The sequence below is a fragment of the Zootoca vivipara genome, chromosome 4 (assembly GCF_965207765.1).
Source record: "Zootoca vivipara chromosome 4, rZooViv2.hap1.1, whole genome shotgun sequence".
Lineage (NCBI taxonomy): Eukaryota > Metazoa > Chordata > Lepidosauria > Squamata > Lacertidae > Zootoca > Zootoca vivipara.
The window spans coordinates 39,526,830-39,548,336 of NC_142587.1; the positions used below are offsets into that span (position 1 = coordinate 39,526,830).

General features: G+C 42.4%; 1 protein-coding gene across 2 annotated transcripts in view; it reads left to right on the forward strand.

Moving 5' to 3' along the window:
* PPEF1 (protein phosphatase with EF-hand domain 1) overlaps positions 1-21,507 on the forward strand; it is a 52,208-nt gene that overhangs the window by 22,591 nt on the left and 8,110 nt on the right. For both annotated transcript variants that reach the window (XM_060273513.2, XM_060273514.2), the window contains 10 exons: positions 1,295-1,422; positions 1,941-2,001; positions 5,898-6,055; positions 9,286-9,400; positions 12,594-12,640; positions 14,920-15,086; positions 15,976-16,012; positions 16,824-16,973; positions 18,967-19,296; positions 20,613-20,798. In XM_060273513.2, the coding sequence (XP_060129496.1) occupies positions 1,295-1,422; positions 1,941-2,001; positions 5,898-6,055; positions 9,286-9,400; positions 12,594-12,640; positions 14,920-15,086; positions 15,976-16,012; positions 16,824-16,973; positions 18,967-19,296; positions 20,613-20,798 (1,379 nt within the window). The remainder of the gene's footprint in view (positions 1-1,294; positions 1,423-1,940; positions 2,002-5,897; positions 6,056-9,285; positions 9,401-12,593; positions 12,641-14,919; positions 15,087-15,975; positions 16,013-16,823; positions 16,974-18,966; positions 19,297-20,612; positions 20,799-21,507) is intronic.

Consider the following 21,507-nt stretch of genomic DNA (forward strand, 5'->3'; position numbering starts at 1 on the left):
CTGTCAGGGGCCTACATTAAACAAAGGCCTAATGGGGGATTTTCACTTGCTTGGTTGATGATGATGTCATTTGGTTTGTGGGTGTGGCTTAGATTTCTCAGGAAGGGAGGGGGTGGAGGAGGGTACTACGCCACTTGAGGGCGCTGTTTGCCTTGGTGGAAAAGCAGGTCTGCACCTGGGCAGGTGTGCGATTTGAGGGATTTTTGCCCCCAACAACGCTCTAGGAGTGGCCTGGATCGTTGTGTCAGAATTTCAGGACGATCGGTCAAGCGGTTACGGAGAAAAGTGTCGAACGGAATTTCACGATTTTTACATTTTTATATATATAGATAAACTTGCATTAGTAAATCCCAATGCAAGCACTATTTGTTTTATGACCTCATAATGCCCTTCCCTTTGTTTCATGCAAGTTGCTATGACCCAAAGACTTGGGATTTATCCTATTTCCTATTTTTTCTCTTTTTCATTTTCTATTTTCTCTATTTTCTCAGCAAAACAGGTAATTCAAGGCACACATTGAAACAGATTTTGAGCTGCTGTGCATCGCCTGAGACTTTAACCTACATTTGTTTATAACGAATGATATTTTGTATGTGTGAGCTTGAAAAATGTGTTTAAGATATTGACCCATATGACTTTCATAGGCGTCTTGGCCTCAGAAGCTTTGGAATTTATTGTACAGCTGGCAATGTTTTTGAGCTGTACAGCAATGCTTCCAAAGACAATCCTAGCTTTGTATCCCCTCCTAAACCTTCCCAGTATTGCCCCATCCCAGGTGTATTAAGGGAGGAGGAGCATGTGTTAATTTAGACATCTGGATACAAATTCAGAAATAATTACTTCAATTTAAATAGAAACACACAGTGAGAGAAAAACAACTTCCTAGGTGGCCCTGTGTGCCTGACCACCTGCTATCCAGGTGCAAACAGCTGATGAACAACTTCAGCTCTCCCTTCTTTTGCCTTAAATTGGAGTTGGACCAGACAGCCCTTCAGAGAAGAGGACTCCCAGGAAAGTAAGATATGGTCGGTCCATCACGCTGTTCCCATGGTGGCCAACTGGGTGACTGTGGGAAGCTTGTAAGCAGAGCATGGGCACACCAGCACTCTCCTGACCTGCCATAAGATTATCTCAAACTTTAAATGCAGGAGTGCTTGTAGGGTTAAAAGGTGAGCCATGATTAGCCTTCTGCGTTTTAGAGCAAGATTCACGCATAGCATTTTAGAACCAAAGATCTGCATAACTAGTTGTGGACAGTTAATCTTCTCTTTCTGGCCCCTTTATGTCTTGGCAGCCATTAAAGCAGCTGTCCTCATCCAAAGGTGGTATCGCTCTTATATGGCCCGGCTGGAGATGAGGCGGAGATATGCCCTGAGCATCTTTCATTCAATCGAATATGCAGAAGAACAAGCACAGCTACAGGTTCGTACTCAGTGGGAATTTTCTTTGACGCAAGCTGTTAGTGAGGTAGAACATGCAGGCTTTTCAGATTATGTTCTTCACGGATAATGTAGCTTGTACATTTTTATTCCCTCTCTCGGTTGATGCTTAAGTTTTAACAAGATAATATAATATAATTAGTACCATGCCATTCATTTTTTGAAGCTGCTTAGTATCAGGCACATCTACAAAGTGGGAAACATTATTTTCATTTATATCAGGCTTTTTTCTTTAAAAAATTTGTTAATTTTAAATTGTGACAAGCAAAGTAATGCACGTTATCATCTAAACACCCACCCACCCCTGGTAAGACCCTTAAATTTAGAGTCGGCATTGCTCAACTGTGTCACTGTCCCTATCAATGGAGATATAGGGGGCTTGAGATTTTGCCGGGGTTGTTACTGTGTAGATGGAGCCAGCGTGCTTATTTCAAATAAGGGGAAGACAAGGTAATATAATCATTTCAACTTGTAAACTAACAGATGTCTTTTCTTACTCAGCTATCCAAGTTTTTCACATTCATGCTGGACCATTTTACTAAGGCCAATGAAACTGATCCAGGTAAGGATTGACTGAATAAGTTTTCAGAGCAGTTAAATGTGCATATCTTGTAAAAAAAAAATGGCATGTGTGTGTGCGTGTGTGTGCATGCCAGTGCAGCCAATAGCATATATGTGTGGAACTACTTATCTTTGCACATGTACCTGTAGCTAGTTGAGGAACTGAATGTTTCTCAAATCAGAAAAACCTGCGTCTGTGCAGCAAATGCAATAGCAGTCAAATAGTCAATATGACTCTGCAGGTGCAGCAGGCTTGGTGTGGACAATGCCAGGATACAATGTAGAAGAAGAGAAAAGCATTACGAACTAGTTATGGATAAGCAGAAAGACTAGGAGAACAGATTAGGAAGCGGTGTCCTATGTAATTAATGTATGCTCAGGAATTTGGGATCAATATGAACCAGGTGTGGTTAACCTGATCCCTACTGCCCACTAGTGGGCATTTCAGGATTCCAGGTGAGCAGTAGGGGGTTCTATGGCACATAGTGGGCGGTAAGGAAATTTTACCATCAAGAAAGATGCATTATTGGGCGGTAGGTATAAAAAGGTTGACTACCCCTGATATAAACAATTATTTCTCTCCATCTAAAGCTTTTAGTCTGAAGGGGCAATATATCAGCTTTTAGTCTGAAGAGGATATATATATATATATCCTAATTAGGATATATATATATATATATATATATATATATATATATATATATATATATATGTGGAAAGAAAACAGACTAGAGACATACCAGGATTGGAAAAATATACAGACCGTTGAACAAGCAAAGACTAAAGTGAAGTTGGCTCCACCTAGATATCAGTATCCGCACATCGAGACTTTTTGAAATGGACTGATCAGAAGCAAGGAGATTTAGAGAGATAAGACTTAGGTGGAATCTACACAAATGTTAAAAACATTGTGAAAATGCTTTTTTTAAAAAAATCGTTTTGAAAAATTCATTGAATTTGCTATAGCTCAGTTACCACCTACTGTCACAATTGTATATTGCACTTTACAACACATTCAAAACGTTTTATTTGCAGCTGTATAGCTGAGTCCTGAATTTGAAGCAGTTTATATTTTAAAATGTAAGAAAATAGTCAATAACTGTGATGAGATGGAATAAATATATGAATAGAAAAATCCCAAGAGAGGTATGGGAATGTCTGTTTCAAAAGGATTCAAGTTTCTCGACAGCTATGATCCATAAATAAATTTGCTTTAAGATGGTGTTGGACTTCATTGAAAAGTAAAATGGTCAGTAAGTCAGAAGAAAGAAAGCCCTGGATTTATCCATAAGTAAACGGTGATTTTTACCATATGTCATAGCTTTGTAAAAAAAAAAAAAGCAGTTGTATTGGCAAATGGTGGTGGGAATGATGAAGGAAACATTAACTGATGATGTATTGCTATTAAATTATTAGGGAAGAAATGGCCAAACTGGTCCCAGTAGAAACATATTGAAAAAGAACCGGGCATAACAGAAAAAGAACTACTGTAAATTATATGCTGCCATTAGGAGTTTAAATTACATGGTATATATGAGATTGACCTTTAGAATGCCTCTTATATATTGGTATATGTAAATGTTATATATATATGATGTATATGTTTGAATCTGTGAAGGTACGTGGGAAAGTTTTGCTTTCATGTTCTGTAATGATTTTTCAAAGTAAATAATATATATTTTAAAAAGACTAACAATCCCATTTTCCAAATAGCAGGGAGTGCAGATTTCCTATGACTGATGCTGAGAAACCAGGGACTGTGGCTCTTGTTTGGGGTTGTTTGCAAGGAAGCCAATAAATAACTTGAAATGTTTACTTTTAAGAAGCACTCCAAATTCTTATCACACTTAGCACATTTCAATTACAGCATGCTCTTATGCAGAAAATGCCTCTTGGAGCAATGTTTGTTCCTGACAATATTTTATAATTGTGATTTTAATGTAGGCTGCTGTGACTCAGTCTGTTTGCCATAGTCCTTGTTCCTTTAGAAGTAATTAGTGGTTTTCCCTGTACAAGCTGGCATGTCCTCCAGTAAATGCCAAGATTGGTTGATAGTTTTCTTTTAAGCCATACTTGCAGAAGCTTTTCCCCTGTGGGAATTGTGTATATCATACAAAAAGCATAGGTGAAACATTATTCTGTAGTCCCCGTGGGTGACAAAAGAGCCCCGAGTAGGAAATATTAGCATGAGTAGGAAGAAGAAGAGTTTGGATTTGATATCCCACTTTATCACTACTCTAAGGAGTCTCAAAGCGGCTAACATTCTCCTTTCCCTTCCTCCCCCACAACAAACACTCTGTGAGGTGAGTGGGGCTGAGAGACTTCAGAGAAGTGTGACTAGCCCAAGGTCACCCAGCATCTGCATGTGGAGGAGCGGAGACGCGAACCCGGTTCACCAGATTATGAGTCTACCACTCTCACTACACCACACTGGCTCCACCTCAGTGTCTCCCACTTCCTCAGTCCTGAGCCTTCCCTTCTTGAGCAGAGAAGGTCTGAAGAGGCTGATCAACTTGTGTTTTCTTGAACCTGAATTGAACCACATCACATTCAGAAGCCCTGTGGTTGTGGGTGGGAGGTTTATCGCTGAAACATCTGCAGCACAGGAAAACAATAAGATTTCAGCCGCAATTTAAAATTCTCCTGTCGAGAGATTTCAACATAGACATAGATGGAAGAATTGACACTCAGTAGGGGTAATTGGCAATTAATGGAGGTAAAGTTAATATTAAAGGGGGGAAACATGGCAGACATTTACTACTACTAGTCCGGGAACCCCTCTTGGACTTTTTGTGGAGAAAAGAAATGAATGACTCTGAGACACTTTGGCTTAAAATAAATATTGTTTAACAGAAAGTGGAGAAGATCGTGGACTGAATATCTTAAATAATCTCTCTTTTTAAAAATGTAACTGGCAGATGGAACCTCAGAAGTCCTTTTATTTTTCTCTAATGTTTCTTTTTTACTTTTCACTCTTTCTCTGTCTTTCCTTTCTCTCTCTCTCCCTTGCCTCTTTTTTTAGGAGTCCTATGTTTGGGAGTGTTTACTCATGTGGGTGGTAGATGTTTGATGGAGAGCCCTGGGTGGGAGACAGGGAAATGTTGGTCTCCAGCGCCGTCTTGAGCAGATCGCGCGCCCTGGTGCTGAGGGGCGGAGATCGCTCCGCCGCCCGCCCCACCCTCGCAGGGCGCAATTGGTTTCCGTGCGGCTTCGCCGCACGGCGCCCTCATTGCCAGGCCGGCGCCCAGCTTGCCAGCCCCCCGCCGTGGTGCACTGCACCACCGGGGGTCTATGTAAAGCCGGCCCTGTTGGTCTCCAAAGGCAAGAGGCTGGAAGGAGAAAGGAAAGTGAGAGCTGGGAAGGGTTGCTACCTTCTGTGGGTGGTGGGGACTGAGAATTGCCTTTAGGAGAAGACTCCATATTTTACAGGATCTGTTTGTATTTTTTGTAGCTTTTATCGTACTGTATTGTGAAAAGCTTTAATAAAAATCTTTTTTTAAAAAAATAAAAAACACCTCTCCTGTCACTTTCCTGATAAAGGAAAGGGCAACCAAGGAGGTTTCAATGCCTAAACTGGGCTCGAAGTCAGAACAACCCTGAGCCTGACAAAGCTCTTACTTGTTCTTGCAAATGCCCAAAAGGTTCTTTGGATTTTAGCGTCTGTTATATTTGTTGGCATTACACTGAATATATCATCAATTTAAACAAATGTTCATGAACTCATTATCCAATGGCACATTTGTTGTCAACTAAGTAAAATTTTGTAACAAAATAAAAAAAATTCCTTCAGTAGCACCTTAAAGACCAACTAAGTTTTTATTTGGGTATGAGCTTTCGTGTGCATGCACACTTCTTCAGATACCAATTTTGTAAGTTGCTTTTCTGCTTCCTTTATAGACGTCAGCTCTAACTTATTCTCCACCACCAGTGATCATACAATGAGAAAATATGAACAGACTATCGAGGTCCCTGCCTCCTACTATGGGCCCCACCTTTGTTTCCCCCTCACTGTTGCTGACACTGATGTTCTTCTTCAGGCTTTCAAGCACCGACAGGCAAGCTCAGGCGGATGGTTAAATGGATTTCTGTTTTATTTTTATGGTCTCTCTAAAAGTGTCAGCTGATAATCGTAAGGGCATCTTAGACACCATTAAGGCAGCAGGGCTTGGAAGGCTAATGTGCATCATGGTGGAGGGGAAAGGAATTTGTAAGCACTTGATATGCACATATTGAAAGAGATGAACAATGGTGCATTTAGTTATTTACCAAAATATGGTATGCCAGTTTCCCAAATGTTCAAAGGGGTTTGCATTGAAAACAATTACAAGAAAGGATATGTAATAGCAGAAGCAATACTACGGAGTGGGATCGGGGTATTACTGAGGGGTCTTTTGTTAGGGGGTTGTTCTTTTGTTAGGGGGTTGTTCCTCTTTTTGATACTTTTTTGTATCTTTATTTTGGTTCTTATTATGATTTATGTGGGCATTGTTTAATTTGGTTGTGTACTTTTTGATGTACTAGTTACAGGTAGGTAGCTGTGTTGGTCTGATGCAGTCAAAACAAAATAAAAAAAATCCTTCCAGTAGCACCTTAGAGCAGTGTTTCTCAACCTTTTTTGGGCCACGGCACACTTGTTCCGTGAAAAAAATCACGAGGCACACCACAATTAAAAAAGTTAAAAAAATTAACTCTGTGCCGCCCTATATTGACTATAATTATGACTGTAAGAAACACTTGCCAATTGCTGTGTTGGTTGCAATCTCCTGTAATAAGGCTTCACAAGCTGTTCGGCGGGTCACTGAGCTTTGGGAAAGAGGAGGAGAAATATTGCTTTCCGGCGGGACAGCGATGTGTATTGGCGGCCGCCAGGCATGTGACAATGCAAATCGCCCTTCTCGTCGCCGCACGTCGCGGCACACCAGCCAATGTCTCGCGGCACACTAGTGTGCCGCGGAACAGCGGTTGAGAAACGCTGCCTTAGAGACCAACTAAGTTTGTCACTGCAGATGGTGACAGCAGTCACGAAATTAAAAGACGCCTGCTTCTTGGGAGAAAAGCAATGACAAACCTAGACAACATCTTAAAAAGCAGAGACATCACCTTGCCTACAAAGGTCCGTATAGTTAAAGCTATGGTATTCCCAGTAGTGATGTATGGAAGTGAGAGCTGGACCATAAAGAAGGCTGATCACCGAAGAATTGATGCTTTTGAATTATGGTGCTGGAGGAGACTCTTGAGAGTCCCATGGACTGCAAGGAGATCAAACCTAGCCATTCTGAAGGAAATCAGCCCTGAGTGCTCACTGGAAGGACAGATCGTGAAGCTGAGGCTCCAATACTTGAGGCTCCAATTCATGAGACGAGAAGACTCCCTGGAAAAGACCCTGATGTTGGGAAAGATGGAGGGCACTAGGAGAAGGGGACGACAGAGGACGAGATGGTTGGACAGTGTTCTCGAAGCTACGAACATGAGTCTGACCAAAGTGCAGGAGGCAGTGCAAGACAGGAGTGCCTGGCGTGCTATGGTCCATGGGGCCACGAAGAGTCGGACACGACTAAACGACTAAATAACAACAACAAGTTTGTCATAGGTATGAGCTTTTGTATCTTAAGAAGTGTGCATGCACACGAAAGCTCATACCTATGACAAACTTAGTTGGTCTCTAAGGTGCTACTGGAAGGATTTTTTTACTTTTTGATGTTTTACTTACTGTTTGTTACTATTTTTGCTAGGTTTGTAATTATGTATTTTTTTCATGTAGCTGCCTTGAGCATAGTTTTAATAATGGAAAGGTGGCATGCAAATAAAATTATGTGTGTATAAATTCTGCCTGGATAGCTCAGTTGGTTAGAGTATGGTGCTGATAATGCCAAGGTTGCAGGTTCGATCATCGTATGGAACACCTGCATATTCCTGCATTGCAAGGGGTCCCTTCCAACTCTACAATTCTGTGATTCTATTAAATGCGACAGGCCTCAACTGACAGCTTTACAAAAAAAAAAAGGCTGCTCTGCCAGCCCTGTTCCCATTGAAAGGCTGTTTATTCACCCCAATACATTCACCAGAGAAGAAAACATAATTCTTTCCACTGTCACGCTTTTTTAGCAATTGCTTAGTCATTGTTGGCACTTGCTGCTCTTGAGAGCATTTGGCGCAGGAGACTCGCACAGCCCTATGCTATCCATTTCTTTAGCTATAATGGTATATGGTTTAATTTGAAAGACGAACATTGCGGAGCTGGATATCCCATCCCATGGCATTTCTGCTTCCTTTGATCTGTTGGCTGCGCTAAAACTGAACTCCGCAGTCTCTGGGTAAAACCTGCAGCTGTTCTGGCAATGTCAAGAACCGCACTAAAACAATAGGGGCAGCGGAATACATTACTGAACATAGGAAATTGGCTTATGTTGAGCTAGACCACTGGTCCATCTAGCTCAGTGTACACACTGACTGGCAGCAGCTCTCTAGGGTTTCAAATGGGGCCTATTCCCAGCTCTACTTGAAGATGCTGGGAGTTGAACCTGGGATCTTTTGCAAGCACTGAGCTACCGGTACATCCCTTACACACACTTATAACTCAATATTGATACTATGATCCCTGCCTTGCTTGCCTTTTTCCACCTGACTTAGGAGGGTAGGGTCTGGACTGACTCCAGCTACAAAAGTTGAGTCCTCTGTAGAGGACAGAGGCAATCTTTGCTGTGAGTCCTGGAAGACTTGCTGCTCCTTGCCTTGCTGGCTCCGCACCCCCCCCCCCCGGCCTGGCTGAGGAAGGTGGTGCCCTGACTGACTGACTCCAGCTATGAAAGCTGAGGCTGAGTTTTGCTTAGGGGTTTCTGTTTCTGTTATTGATATCAGTTATTTGTATCTTTGTTCTATATATTATGATTTCTGTGGCACTTGTTCAATTCGGTTGTGTACTTTTTCACGTGTTTTATTCCATGTTTCAAACTACTTTTGTTATGTGTGCAGTCAAGTAAATCTTTTCATGTTGTAAGCCACCTTGAGCATGGTTTTACCTAGGGAAAGGTGGCATACAAATGAAAGGATGATGATTCTTAATACAGTATGGCCACCGACGCTGCTCCTGCAGTAGAGATGTCCCCCATCTCCATGCTCGCCTGTGCAGTGACAATCCCCCCCAAATCTGCGGTCATGACTGCAAAATATTTGTCACGCTGACAAGAACTTTGTGCAAGCACAAAGCTTGCTGGGCTTTGGTGATGGAGTTCTTCCAACGACTCTGTAATATATCATTTCTGTCTTCTTGCACGATTCTGTACAGCACCTCCACGCCCGATACGTTCTTCAGCTGCTACACGAGACCAGGAAGGTCCTTCAGCAGATGCCAAACATCACACACCTGTCCACCTCTTATACCAAGGAAATAACCATTTGTGGTAAGTTCTCCTTAAGAGAAATGTGGCACCGGGTTGATATCTAAAGTATATTGTGAATTTGTAGGACTGGCTAGCATTTGTGGTTGCAGGCCCAGGCGCTGTAGGGCCAAAGCAATATGTAGGTTCAGGACAACCAAAAGGAGATTTAAGCAGGCCACAGCTTTATTGATTACAGGTGCCAGCAGGTTTGGGCGTAGGCATTGGATGTGTATCCTGACTCAACCAGCCTGCCTACTGGTTGATTTTTGGCAGGGATAACCAAGGTTAGGGGTTGCCCTATGGCATACATCAAATTGGGGTGACCCCCCCTATCACCATTTTGAGGGTGCTATGGCCCAGCAGCCCCTGTCTGCGCATCTGGACAGAAATGAACCCTTCCCAAAGTCAGCCTTGACCCACCTTGGCCATGCCAGACCACAACCCCCACTCCCCACCAACCAGTGATAAGTGTTCTTTATAGCTGCCATTGGAATGTTACACTTCCCCAACCCTCTCACAATACAAATCCGTCCTGTCTTCCCTTTATTATGGATGTGTGTGTGTGTGTGGCTGATGACTCGTCCCCTGGCATTTTTTAAGTAAGCCGAACACTTCCTCCCACTTCCCCCCCTGTCAGATGTTGCTGGGTGAGTCAGTGACTAAATCTGGCAAACTTTTAAGAAAAGAGCTGCTTTTCCATCTGTAAAATGCTACTGTGTGTGGTAAATAATTTCTTTCACCTCTTGCCTTCCCACAAGTGCTTCAACAAATGGTTCCTGAATATGATCATGATAGAAGAAAATGCCAGTTCATTGATACTTCTACTGGGGGGCTACACACACACACACACACACACAAACACAAACACACACACACACAGAGAGAGAGAGAGAGAGAGAGAGAGAGAGAGAGAGAGAGAGAGAGAGAGGAGAGAGGGAGAGGGATGAAAATGAGCAAACCAATGATGCATTCTTTCTCTCTCTCTCTCTCTCCCCCCCCCCCCAATATATGGATGGCTCAGTGGGAAAATGTTATGCAGTCTTTGTCCTGAGGGGTGTGTATTTAGAGAGAGAGAGGCCAAACCTTAAAGTGCATATTCTTTCTCTCATGCAGAAATTCAGAAAGAAATCTTCTTTTTTATTTTAGTTTTGGATTGAAAGTATTTCACTTGAGCAAAAGAAAAGGTGCATAAAAAGAGAAAGAAAAGCAAAGTATAATACACCACTAATATATGCAAACAACTACAAATTCATATGTGGTTGTCTAGTATATGGATATATACGTATTATAAGCAATCTTCCTTTTCTCAAGAAGAAAAACCACATAGTAAAACTGGAGGCAAAATGTTTTATCCTGAGTTTTGAGGATCCATTTGGAGCCAAATAAAATTGCTTTGTGGCCATGGACCACCAATTGGCCACCTGCATAAAGACATAGCTGCCAAGTTATCCCTTTTTTTAAGGGATTTTCCCTTATGCTGAATAGGCTTCCTCGTGAGAAAAGGGAAAACTTGGCAGCTATGTAAAGAGTCAGCTAAATATGGCAACATCTATTTGCTTCTCAGTCATCTTGCCTTGATTACACTGCCATGCATGGGTGAATGGATGGGATTGGACTTCCTGGATTTGCTCGAGCCTGGAGACCCACTTGCAAGACAGCACTGAATGGTTACTAGTAATAATTAGTCTATCTCTTGAAATCAAGAGAAGACGCGCACACAAAATAAATTAATTGTACTGCTGCAGGTGCAGAGAGAAACCAAATTTTAATAAAAGATGCTTCAAGCATTCAGTGCAGTAATAGATAATATATATTTTATTTACAGGTTTATACCACTCAATGAGCAAGAACAAAATATCCTTAGACTTCTACACACACACGTGTGTGTGTGTGGCCTTGATAATCAATGTACATACATCCTCCAATGGGTGTCCTCATTTGCACAATTGAAAGAGCATCTGAGAGATTTTTTTGATGTGTCCTTCAAGCAAATAATAGTCTTCATGCTCAAAACATCCTTAATGACAGATGAAAGTGTATTTTTTTACTGAAGTTTGAGCCAAAATTTTGATTGCCACAAAATGAGATCTATGTCACTTCCGTCAAATCCTTTTTAACTTTCTACATTGAAACAGGCATTAAATATTCATCTGGTTCATGTGTTGCATATGTGAGAGTTCCTCTAATGAGCGTCATTTAAACCCCACTAAAGCCAATCAAAATACTTAATTTATTATTTCATAGTAATATTTGTTGGGTTTGGTCTTAAAGGACTTAATATGCTCCACATTACGAAGCTAATGTCCCCTCCCCCTTTCTATTTTAAAGTCTTAAAATAGCTTCTTCCCACTTTAAATTCCTTTAAGACTCCTTTCCATTTTCAATATGATCCCCCTCCCTCTCGAGAGCTTTCTCACCCTGGTCATATTTGCCTGGAAAAGAGCAGAGTAGTGTTTAGGAGTCACTTGCATCACCGCCAACAATTCAAGTGTGAGTGTTAACTAGTATACTATACAAAAATTTAAAAAAAATTACATTTGTTGTTCTCCTCATTTTTGCCTCTGACCCTGACCACCAGTGCCATGTGGCACTCGAAAGGCTGCCCACCAAGGAATGTAGCCCTCAGGGTGAAAAGGATTTTATAATATTGTTCTTCAAATAGCAGTTTGAGAGGGACTATTAAGCCTCAGCTGCTTCCTCATACCTTCTCTGTTGCTTCCAACACAGCTTCCCAATGCTTTGGGGCAGTGGGTGGGCAGTTAACCAGTTGCACCTGCTGTGTTTCATATTATGGTTTCATACATATGTGTTTATATTTTCACAATGCCTACTGTAAGCAGCTGGTATACAGTGAATGCAAAATGCTCCCCTGGGGAACCGGATTCAAGAGTTGACCGCCATACAGTTAGTGCTTCATACCATTGCTTTATAACAGGCCCCCCCCAAACTGTGGCCCTCCAGATGTTTTGGCCTACAATTCCCATGATCCCTAGCTGACAGGACCAGTGGTCGGGGAAGATGGGAATTGTAGTCCAAAACATCTGGAGGGCCGAAGTTTGGGGTGCCTGCTTTATAACATGCACAAACATGCATCAGCTCTAGAACCCTGCCTAGGGAAGGAAACAACAATCACTGTTTGGTTCCAGTTTTGCGTATTCTACCTGCCCGATTGGTGGTCCCGTGGCCCGATTGTGAACATTTGTGTTCTTTCTAGGTGATCTTCATGGAAAGCTGGATGACCTTTTGCTGATTTTCTACAAAGTAAGTACATTTGGCGTTGCTGGTTTCCTAACGGTGCCTCAACGCCGCTGGATTCCGTTAGCAACAGTTAACATATAGAGAGAGAGATCACCAGCACTTTGTGGTATCAATTTTTGGCCTATGGCCATCTTTCCGTTCTCCACACTCAGTTAATCAGGACTGAATGTTGATTGAAGGGCACAATCTGCAGGAGACTGGAAGGTATCAAACCTCAACGATGATACTCCTTGCGATTTTTGTGAAGTATAAACAAAGTAGGGGTGGGGAGACGGGAATCTCCCCAAGCCTCAGGTGATCTGTTGTTCAAACTGTTCATGGGGGACAGAAGCTTAACCTTATCCATGCTGGGTAGCATGAGCTCCATTGGGATCTTTCCGGGAAGACATCTTCCTCTAACTCTCTGATAATAACATATGGATCATATTGCTACTGCCCTCTAAGCATGGTGTATCGATGGACTGCCCACTAGAGCTTATAGTCCCAGATTCAGATTACAGTGTGGCTTGTATTTCTTTCATTTTGCTTCCTCAAATGGCACCATGTACAAGCCGCCGCTGCCTTTGGAGGGGATGGGGAAGGGTGGGAGGGTGGGAAACAGCTAAAGGCCTTAAGTGATGACCCTAACATTGTCTGTTAAACTAGATAACATGCCTTTAATGCTTTTTAATGGCTTCTCTTAAGAATAAGACCTTGGCTTAATTAAAGCAGGCAGTTTGGAGACACTTCCATTCACTGCACTAATCATTGTTAAATGATGCTGTTTCCCATCATGTTCCTCAAAAAAAGAACCCCAAACCCGTAATATTTTAAATTGCCAGTTGCTAAATTAGCCTGTGTTAAATTGATTCTATGCATATAGACATCCTGGAGTGGAATTAAAAGGCAGATTGACAAAGGGAAGCTAATTAAGCGCAAACCCAGAAGGCACTCTAATGAGGCGGTGGCAGCAGCAACCCCCTATTCCACTCACCATTGGAAAGCTGTCTTCACTCTCGTTCCCTGCTGCTATGGATTTTCATTTCATCCCCAGCCTCGAAAAGGGCATTGGCAAAAGCCAGGGAAGTGTTCAAGGAAAGCAAGGGGAGGCAAGCATGCTCTATAATATATTGTATTTTGAAGAAAATTGGATTTTCACATTTGAAATGTAAATGCAATGCCAAATGTAAAGGTGTATTAAGAGCTGGCGCTGGGAAAAAAAAGCTTTCCAGGCTCCATAAACATTGATTGCAGGCATTTTGAGAACCTGCTAAAATTCATTCGACAAAATTTCATTCTACTGCTCCTCCTTGGACTTCTGGGCGGCTTATGGTATATGTCATCTAGGCAGGGGGCAGAGCAATTGGAACAGAGTTAGATATGTTGCATGAATAGGGCTCAGCTTCATCAACATTCCCTTCCTTTCAGCCTCAGATTTGTCTATGATCATTATGGGAGATTGGAAGAGTAGCCCGGCTTCTCCTACTAATTTTGGCAGCAGCAGAATTTCCTCCCTCCCACCAAAAATGTGGACACAAAACCCTTCCTTCCCCAGCCTTCAGATCAATCACTTTATGAGTGGGGGAGGAAAATCAGGTCAGCTGAGGAAGGGAGGCTCCTCTGTGTGTGTGGATGACTCTCTCTCTCTCTCTCTCTCTCTCTCTCTCTCTCTCTCTCTCTCTCTCTCTCTCTCTCTCTCTCTGTGTGTGTGTGTGTGTGTGTGTGTGGCCCTGGAGGTATAACCCATAAAGGTTCAGCACTGCTTGGTTAGAGTATTGGATCAGGGTTTAAATGCCCACACAGCTGCACAGCCCACTGGATGGACGACCGTGTACCAGCCATTCACCCCCTTAGCTCAACCTACCTCCTATGGATCTTGTGCTGATAAAATTGGGGGATGGGTGGAGGAAGAACGTATGCTGCCTTGAACTCCTTGGTCGTAGGGCAGGATGCACATCTAACCGTTGTTTTCCACAATTAGTTACGACAAGCATAATAAAGAATTCCTAAATGGTTCACATAGAAGTAATATCAAATGAATAGTTTTATGAACTGTGTGGACAGCTCAAGGTGAGCATAAGTAAAACCATCCCTGGTGGCCTCCGTCTGTCACCAGGGACCTGATGCTCACCTGGGCACAGGTGCAGTTACTAATGTGATATGGCAGTGCTACAAAAGAGATGTTGGCATCAGTGAGGAGGTGAGGCCCTCTGCAGTGCCCTGTTGACCGGCTGACGCTTGTTTTGCGATAATTAATATCTGTTGTACTTGCAGATGTTGTTGTCGTTTTTCTTCTTCTACAGAATGGACTTCCTTCAGAGCAAAACCCCTACATTTTTAATGGGGATTTTGTGGACAGAGGGAAAAATTCCATAGAAATACTCATAATCCTGTTTGCCTTTCTACTCGTCTACCCTAACCACTTGCACTTGAACCGAGGGAACCATGAAGACCATATCATGAATCTTAGGTACCGCCTTTGTTCAGCTAGCTAGCCAGCTAGCTAGATATATTATCTTTCATTCACCTAATCTATGTGTGTTGTCTTCCCAAAACCTCCAACTGAAACACTTGATCTGATAACCAAGAGTTGCATTTGTAATTTTTGCTCCAATTTCAGATCAGTAGATACTATCTATGAGCTCCCTCTACACATGTTACTGTAGCTTAGTATAATGGAAAGTAAGAATCAAATTATTGTGCTGCATTTCGGTTAGAATTTGGACCCCATTTACTACCGGTATTTAGAAATGGTCTTGGTGTCTGAAGGGTTTGGCAGCATTATCTTTAAGTTAAGGCAGAAGCATTGTGTTATTTTATGGTTCAGCATTTCAATATACAGAAATACTGGAAAAGAAAACCTTATTTTTTATTTCTTTTGCTTTAGATAAGAGGTGGGAAGGAAGGAGTTTGGGACATACTGGTAGATCTCTGTAGCATTTCAGCAAGGACTCTAAGTTAATTTACTATGGCAACAACAAAATTAATCCGCCCACCGCATCCATGGCTCTTTCTTATACTGCTGAAAGTAGATTCCACAAGCCTGAAATTTGCTCACTCCTGTTTCAGACTGGACAAAAACTTTCTACCGGAGTTAAAATGTGCCAGAGTATGGAAAAGTTCCTTGATGCATACTGATAAAATAAGTGGGAAATCTGTATCTGGGGTGGAGATACAGAAATATGCAACAGAAATATCCTACAGTTCAAATCTTCGATTTTGGTTGTCTTGCTATACTCTGGTAATGATAATGGACCTCCCCTCTGTTATAAACCTATAATATGGAAGAAAGAATTATCCCTTACATATAGGTACATAGAGAGTGATCCATTATTGAAATAACCTTTAACTTGTTTCAGGTATGGTTTCACAAAAGAAGTTATGAAGAAGTACGAGGTAAATATTTGGCTGTCTTTTGGTAGTGGCATCAGGTTAGCAACCTCACCTTTTAGCCAAGTGATACAGACTGCATTCCTTGCATTTCAAAGCCCTAAGCTAATTTTATGGACCTTAGTTCTGTAAAGAATATTGAACTCAGAGATGTTTTAAGCATTACCCTTAAGTATGGGGAGTAAACTGATTTCAGTTTGCATTTAATGGTGAACTTACCCAATTTACATTTTCTGAAACGATATGTGTACGGAAACTCAGCGACCCTTCAAAATTCACGCTTTCTTGACTTTTGCTATACAGTTGTCCAGCCAAGTAACATGTAAAAAATGCATATAGTAGTGTAAAGTGTGTGTGTGTACATGCATATATTAGTGAATATAACATGCAAAAGTGCATTAAAACAGGGAAATTTGTATATCAAGTAAAATATGTATATTAAGCAAAATTGCATACAAATGTGTATTAGGAAAAAAATTGCACTAAAATGATGATGAATTTTCATGAGGACTTAAAAAAATGAATGTGGAAATGTGGAGTATTGAACTTAAAAAAAGTGGTAGATTCATTCATCCCAACTCACAAGAACCCCTTTATTTCCCCCCCCCATGTGCTCAGCGGTATAGCTAGCCACTTGGGTGCCTGGGGGGCGGGCCAAGGCGCCTCGGAGATGGGGCAAGCATAGATTTACAAATAGTTTTCACTTCATTATTTTATGGCTTTGAGAAACCACCCATGAAGCACACCAATTTGCTATTATTTCAGGGACCTTGTGATTGTTACCTGTTACCTAATCACCTTTATTTTCACTTAATAGCGCTATGGAACAGCAATTTTACATCTTCTGGAAGATGTCTATAGCTGGCTTCCTCTTGCAACTATAATTGACAGCAAAGTTCTTATTTTACATGGAGGGATATCGGACACTACTGATTTGAATTTCCTTAATTTATTTCAGAGAAACAAGGTAAGGTGTTATACTCGCAAGACACTCTTTTTCTTTAGTTCTGCTCTCTTTGGCCCCAATCCATCTCACCAACACACAAATGCTATTGAAATCAATGAGAATTAACCTAGTGGGTTAAACCACAGAGGCTAGGGCTTGCTGATCAGGAGGTCGGTGGTTCAAATCCCCACGACGGGGTGAGCTCCCGTTGTTCAGTCCCAGCTCCTGCCCACCTAGCAGTTCGAAAGCACGTCAAAGTGCAAGTGGATAAATAGGTACTGCTCCGGTGGGAAGGTAAATGGCATTTCCGTGCGCTGTTCTGGTTCACCAGAAGCAGTTTAGTCATGCTGGCCACGTGACCTGGAAGCTGTACGCCAGCTCCCTCAGCCAATAACGCAAGATGAGCGCTGCAACCCCAGAGTCGGTCATGACTGGACCAAATGGTCAGGGGTCTCTTTACCTTTACCTATCTTAACTCTTTCACAGAAACATGCCATTAGCATTTCGAAAATTTAAAGGAGTAAACTAGCAAAACACAACAAAACACAACGGATTAAAAAATGCCTTAGTTTGTTGCATTATGTGGCCCTACTACATACTTTCTCTAGACCAGGCACCCCCAAACTGTGACCCTCTAGATGTTTTGGCCTACAACTCCCATGATCCCTAGCTAACAGGACCAGTGGTCGGGGAAGATGGGAATTGTAGTCCAAAACATCTGGAGGGCCAAAGTTTGGGGATGCCTGCTCTAGACCATACCTTAAGGCTAATATTCACCTTAGCAATATTTTAAGGGGTTAACCGTGATTTTTAGTCCAGGCACATAATGGCAAGAGCTGTGGGTTGGCTGTACCAGTACATGCCCGCAACATACTGTATTGGGAAGCTGGGAGGGCAGTGGTGCTTTGGCCCGGAAGCCCCAAGGACTGGCACTGCCTGGGGGGAGAAGCGGTGCTGCAGCAATAGCCTCCCAGCAATGACATTGCTGTCACTTACTGGGGAGGTACGGAAAAGGGCAAGGGGACAAGAAGGTCTGCGCTGCATCAACAGAGCAAATCCAGTGGTCATATCAGTGTCCCTCTGCAACCCTGGTCTCACTGCTCCTTCCCTCCTTCCAGTAAGAGTAAGTGGCACCCTTGTCAGGAGACTATTGCTGCCTCACTGGCTGAGCTGCTCCACTCTTTGACCGTTGACCGAAGTTCATTAAGGATAACACACTTTCAGGGCTAAGGTAAATTATTTTTGTGGAGACCTCCATTGTGATCAGCACTTATTTATGGTTACAGGTAGGTAGCCGTGTTGGTCTGGATCGAAGTAAAATAAAAAAATTCCTTCAGTAGCACCTTAAAGACCAACTAAGTTTTTATTTTGGTATGAGCTTTCGTGTGCATGCACACTTCTTCAGATACAGTGAAATGGAAGTTTCCAGGCACTTATGTAGAGAAGGGGTGGGGAGGGGTGGGGATGGGGAGGGGGGATCACTCAGAAGGGTGGTGGAAATGGGTGATTGACTGACTGATAGCTGTTGATGACCGCAAACGACTGCAAATGGTTTTGCATGAAAAAGCAAGGGTTGAGATGGCTGAAGATCGCTTATCATGTATAATGAGATAAGAACCCGATATCTCTGTTCAAACCAGGTCCCTCCATGGTTTTGAGCTTGGTGATAAGTTGCAATTCAGCAACTTCTCTTTCCAGTCTATTTCTGAAATTCTTTTGTAGTAAGACAGCTACTTTGAGATCTTGTATAGAATGTCCTGGGAGATTGAAGTGTTCTCCTACTGGTTTTTCTGTCTTCTGGTTCCTGATGTCAGATTTATGTCCATTTATCCTTTGGCGTAGGGTTTGGCCTGTTTGTCCAATATAGAGAGCTGAAGGGCACTTATTTATGAATTGCTTCTCACCTGCATCTGGTAGACCAGCTACTATATTTTCACTTTCACTGTCAGAATTCAGCAATATGCCTGTGCTGATCTAGACCAATAAATGGCAATCATTAATTTTGTCTTTATAGCTGAAGTCTGTGCTGAGGCCAGTGAAGTCAAATGCAGAGACGGTCCATAAGCCACATGGAGCTAGTCTTGTAGAAAGCCGTTCCCACCGAACGGAGGCCATGAAGTCCCTTTCCGGGCAGCACACCTCTCTCAAAGAGGCCACGAGGTCCACATCATCACCTAGCAAGAGAAGGCGATACAGTAGGGATGTGTCTGATGTCAAAGAGCATCTCGGCAACGTCCCTGGCAGAGGCAGTTCTAGTCTCCTTCCGGAGGTGCAATCTCTTAAGCCTCGCAGTGATACCACATCGCACACATCCTCAGAATTAACAACAAAGGAGTGGAAGCAAGTATGCTAAAGCTGTACATAAGTCTCGCCCCGCCCCCCCAAATATTGGCTGTTAAAATGTTAACATTTGAGAAATAATCGTCAAAAACCGGAAACAAGCTTTTGAGATAATGTAATGGGCATGCTAATTACTTTAAAATCAAATTATAGTTGCTAGAAGCTTGAAGGCAAAACAAAATGGCTGGTTTGTCAAGTCAGTATGTGAGTGCTTAAATGAACACCCATTCATGCTTTGAGGATGATGTTGGGCTGAATCAAAAGGGTATATGGGTTGAGTTCCTTCACAGAATGGGCTCTCCAGTGGTATACTCTCTAGGTGTGTTCCTACCCTCTCAACATGTAAGGGGTGATTGTTTGAACATCCCTTATATAAAACACAGTCTGAGTTTAGTATTCCCTCTGCCCTCACCCTCAAACCTCTTTCATCTACCTTTGCCTTTTTGCAATACAATGCCAATTTTGAATTCTTCCTTTAGCCCCCTTGCCTCAGGGGTTCCCTGCACTTTAGTTTCCTTGCCCCCTGGAATCCCTTCTCAGATACCAAGGCACTTCCAGACCATCGCTGTTGAGATCCAGTCACGTTGGCAAATTCAGGCTGCACAATTCTAGCTGGCTGGGAGGTCTTGCACAACAAACTGCCTTCCCCAAGAGATCAGAATTTTTGGAACAAGGGAAATAGTGGGAAAGGCTCTTGTTTTGATGTAAGGTCATCTAACCTCCCCACATACAAACTGGAATGAATGTTAATTTCCAGTGTTGTCGGATCTTCCTGTGAACAAATCAGGACATATGCTCAGCAAACAGGTTTGTCTGGATGCCCCCCCTCAGGCAACCTCCCCCAAATCCAAAGACTTTGTGAGGTTTAACTGCAGCCAAACAGATATCTTTTCCTTTCCCTCAGAGAGACTGAACTGCAAACATTCCTTATGCGAGCCAACATTCTGTGCCACCATACCAATTTACCTATTCAGTGTCATAAGGTTTCACCACCACTAGTACAATAAAATTATATTGTTTTGAGCTAAACCCAGTTAGGTTCCCCACAACCCTGATTCATATTTCTTTCTAAGGGTTTTATTCAACACAGTGCTGTCACAGCAAGGGTTTCCAATAGGGCAATGGGACTTTCCAGTCTTAGGGGTTCCCCCAAGCCTTTGGAGTAGATTTGGGGAGTGTGTGGGGAGAGGAAGGGGAGGGAGTCCCATTAAATGCAGTGATGGGATGACCTTGTAGATACCTGCCAAACTCTGTTTTTTATTATTTACATTATTCCAGTGATGGATGGTCACTAGCATTTTGTTTAATTGCTATTGAAAGGTGATGGATATTCTCTGGAGTGATCCGAAACATCAGAATGGATGCACACCAAACAAATTACGAGGAGGAGGTTGTTACTTCGGACCAGATGTTACTGCCAGGTTGCTAAGACGTTATAATTTGAAAATGCTCATCCGGTCTCACGAATGCAAACAGGATGGGTATGAGATCATTCATAATGGAAAGGTAAGCAGAAATTTACAGATTAAATTTCAGAGTCTTGACAGCTTCATTTATTGTAAGTCTCTGGGCTTTTCTGAGTAAGGCAAGAGCTTTTCTCTGCCAGATACAAGTCACCAACCATATTTATGTGGTACTTGTGATCAGCACAGAGTCTTGGTTGTCTACTAGGCTCCATCTGCAGTATACATTGAAGGCAGTATTATACCACTTTGACTTCCCCCTAAATAATCCTGGGAACTGTAGTTTGTTAAGGGTGCTGAGAGTTGCCAGCTACTCCTCATTCTTGTCTTCACCTCTCCCTCCTTATTTTCCACTGAGTCATTTCAAGACACGTGGGCACCAATCCATACTTCATTAAATGGCTTGGGAGATCATCTGCAGGAGTGTCATTGGTTGCCCCCTGAGTTGGTGAGGCTCATTTGGCATCAACATGAAATTGAGCCTTCAATGTCATTGGCCCAGCCTTGTGCACTACTCTGATTGGCCAATAGAGATTCAGCAGGTGTTTCAGCCTTTAAATGCAAGCTGAAAACTTTCCTATCCCACTAGGCTTATGCAGGCAACATAGCTGCCAAGTTATCCCTTTTTTCAGGGATTTTCCATTATGCTGAATAGGCTTCCTCGCAAGAAAAGGGAAAACTTGGCAGCTATGGCAGGCAATACAGTATGCATCTTTCTCTAATAGCGGATAATAATCTGGGTTGAATATTTA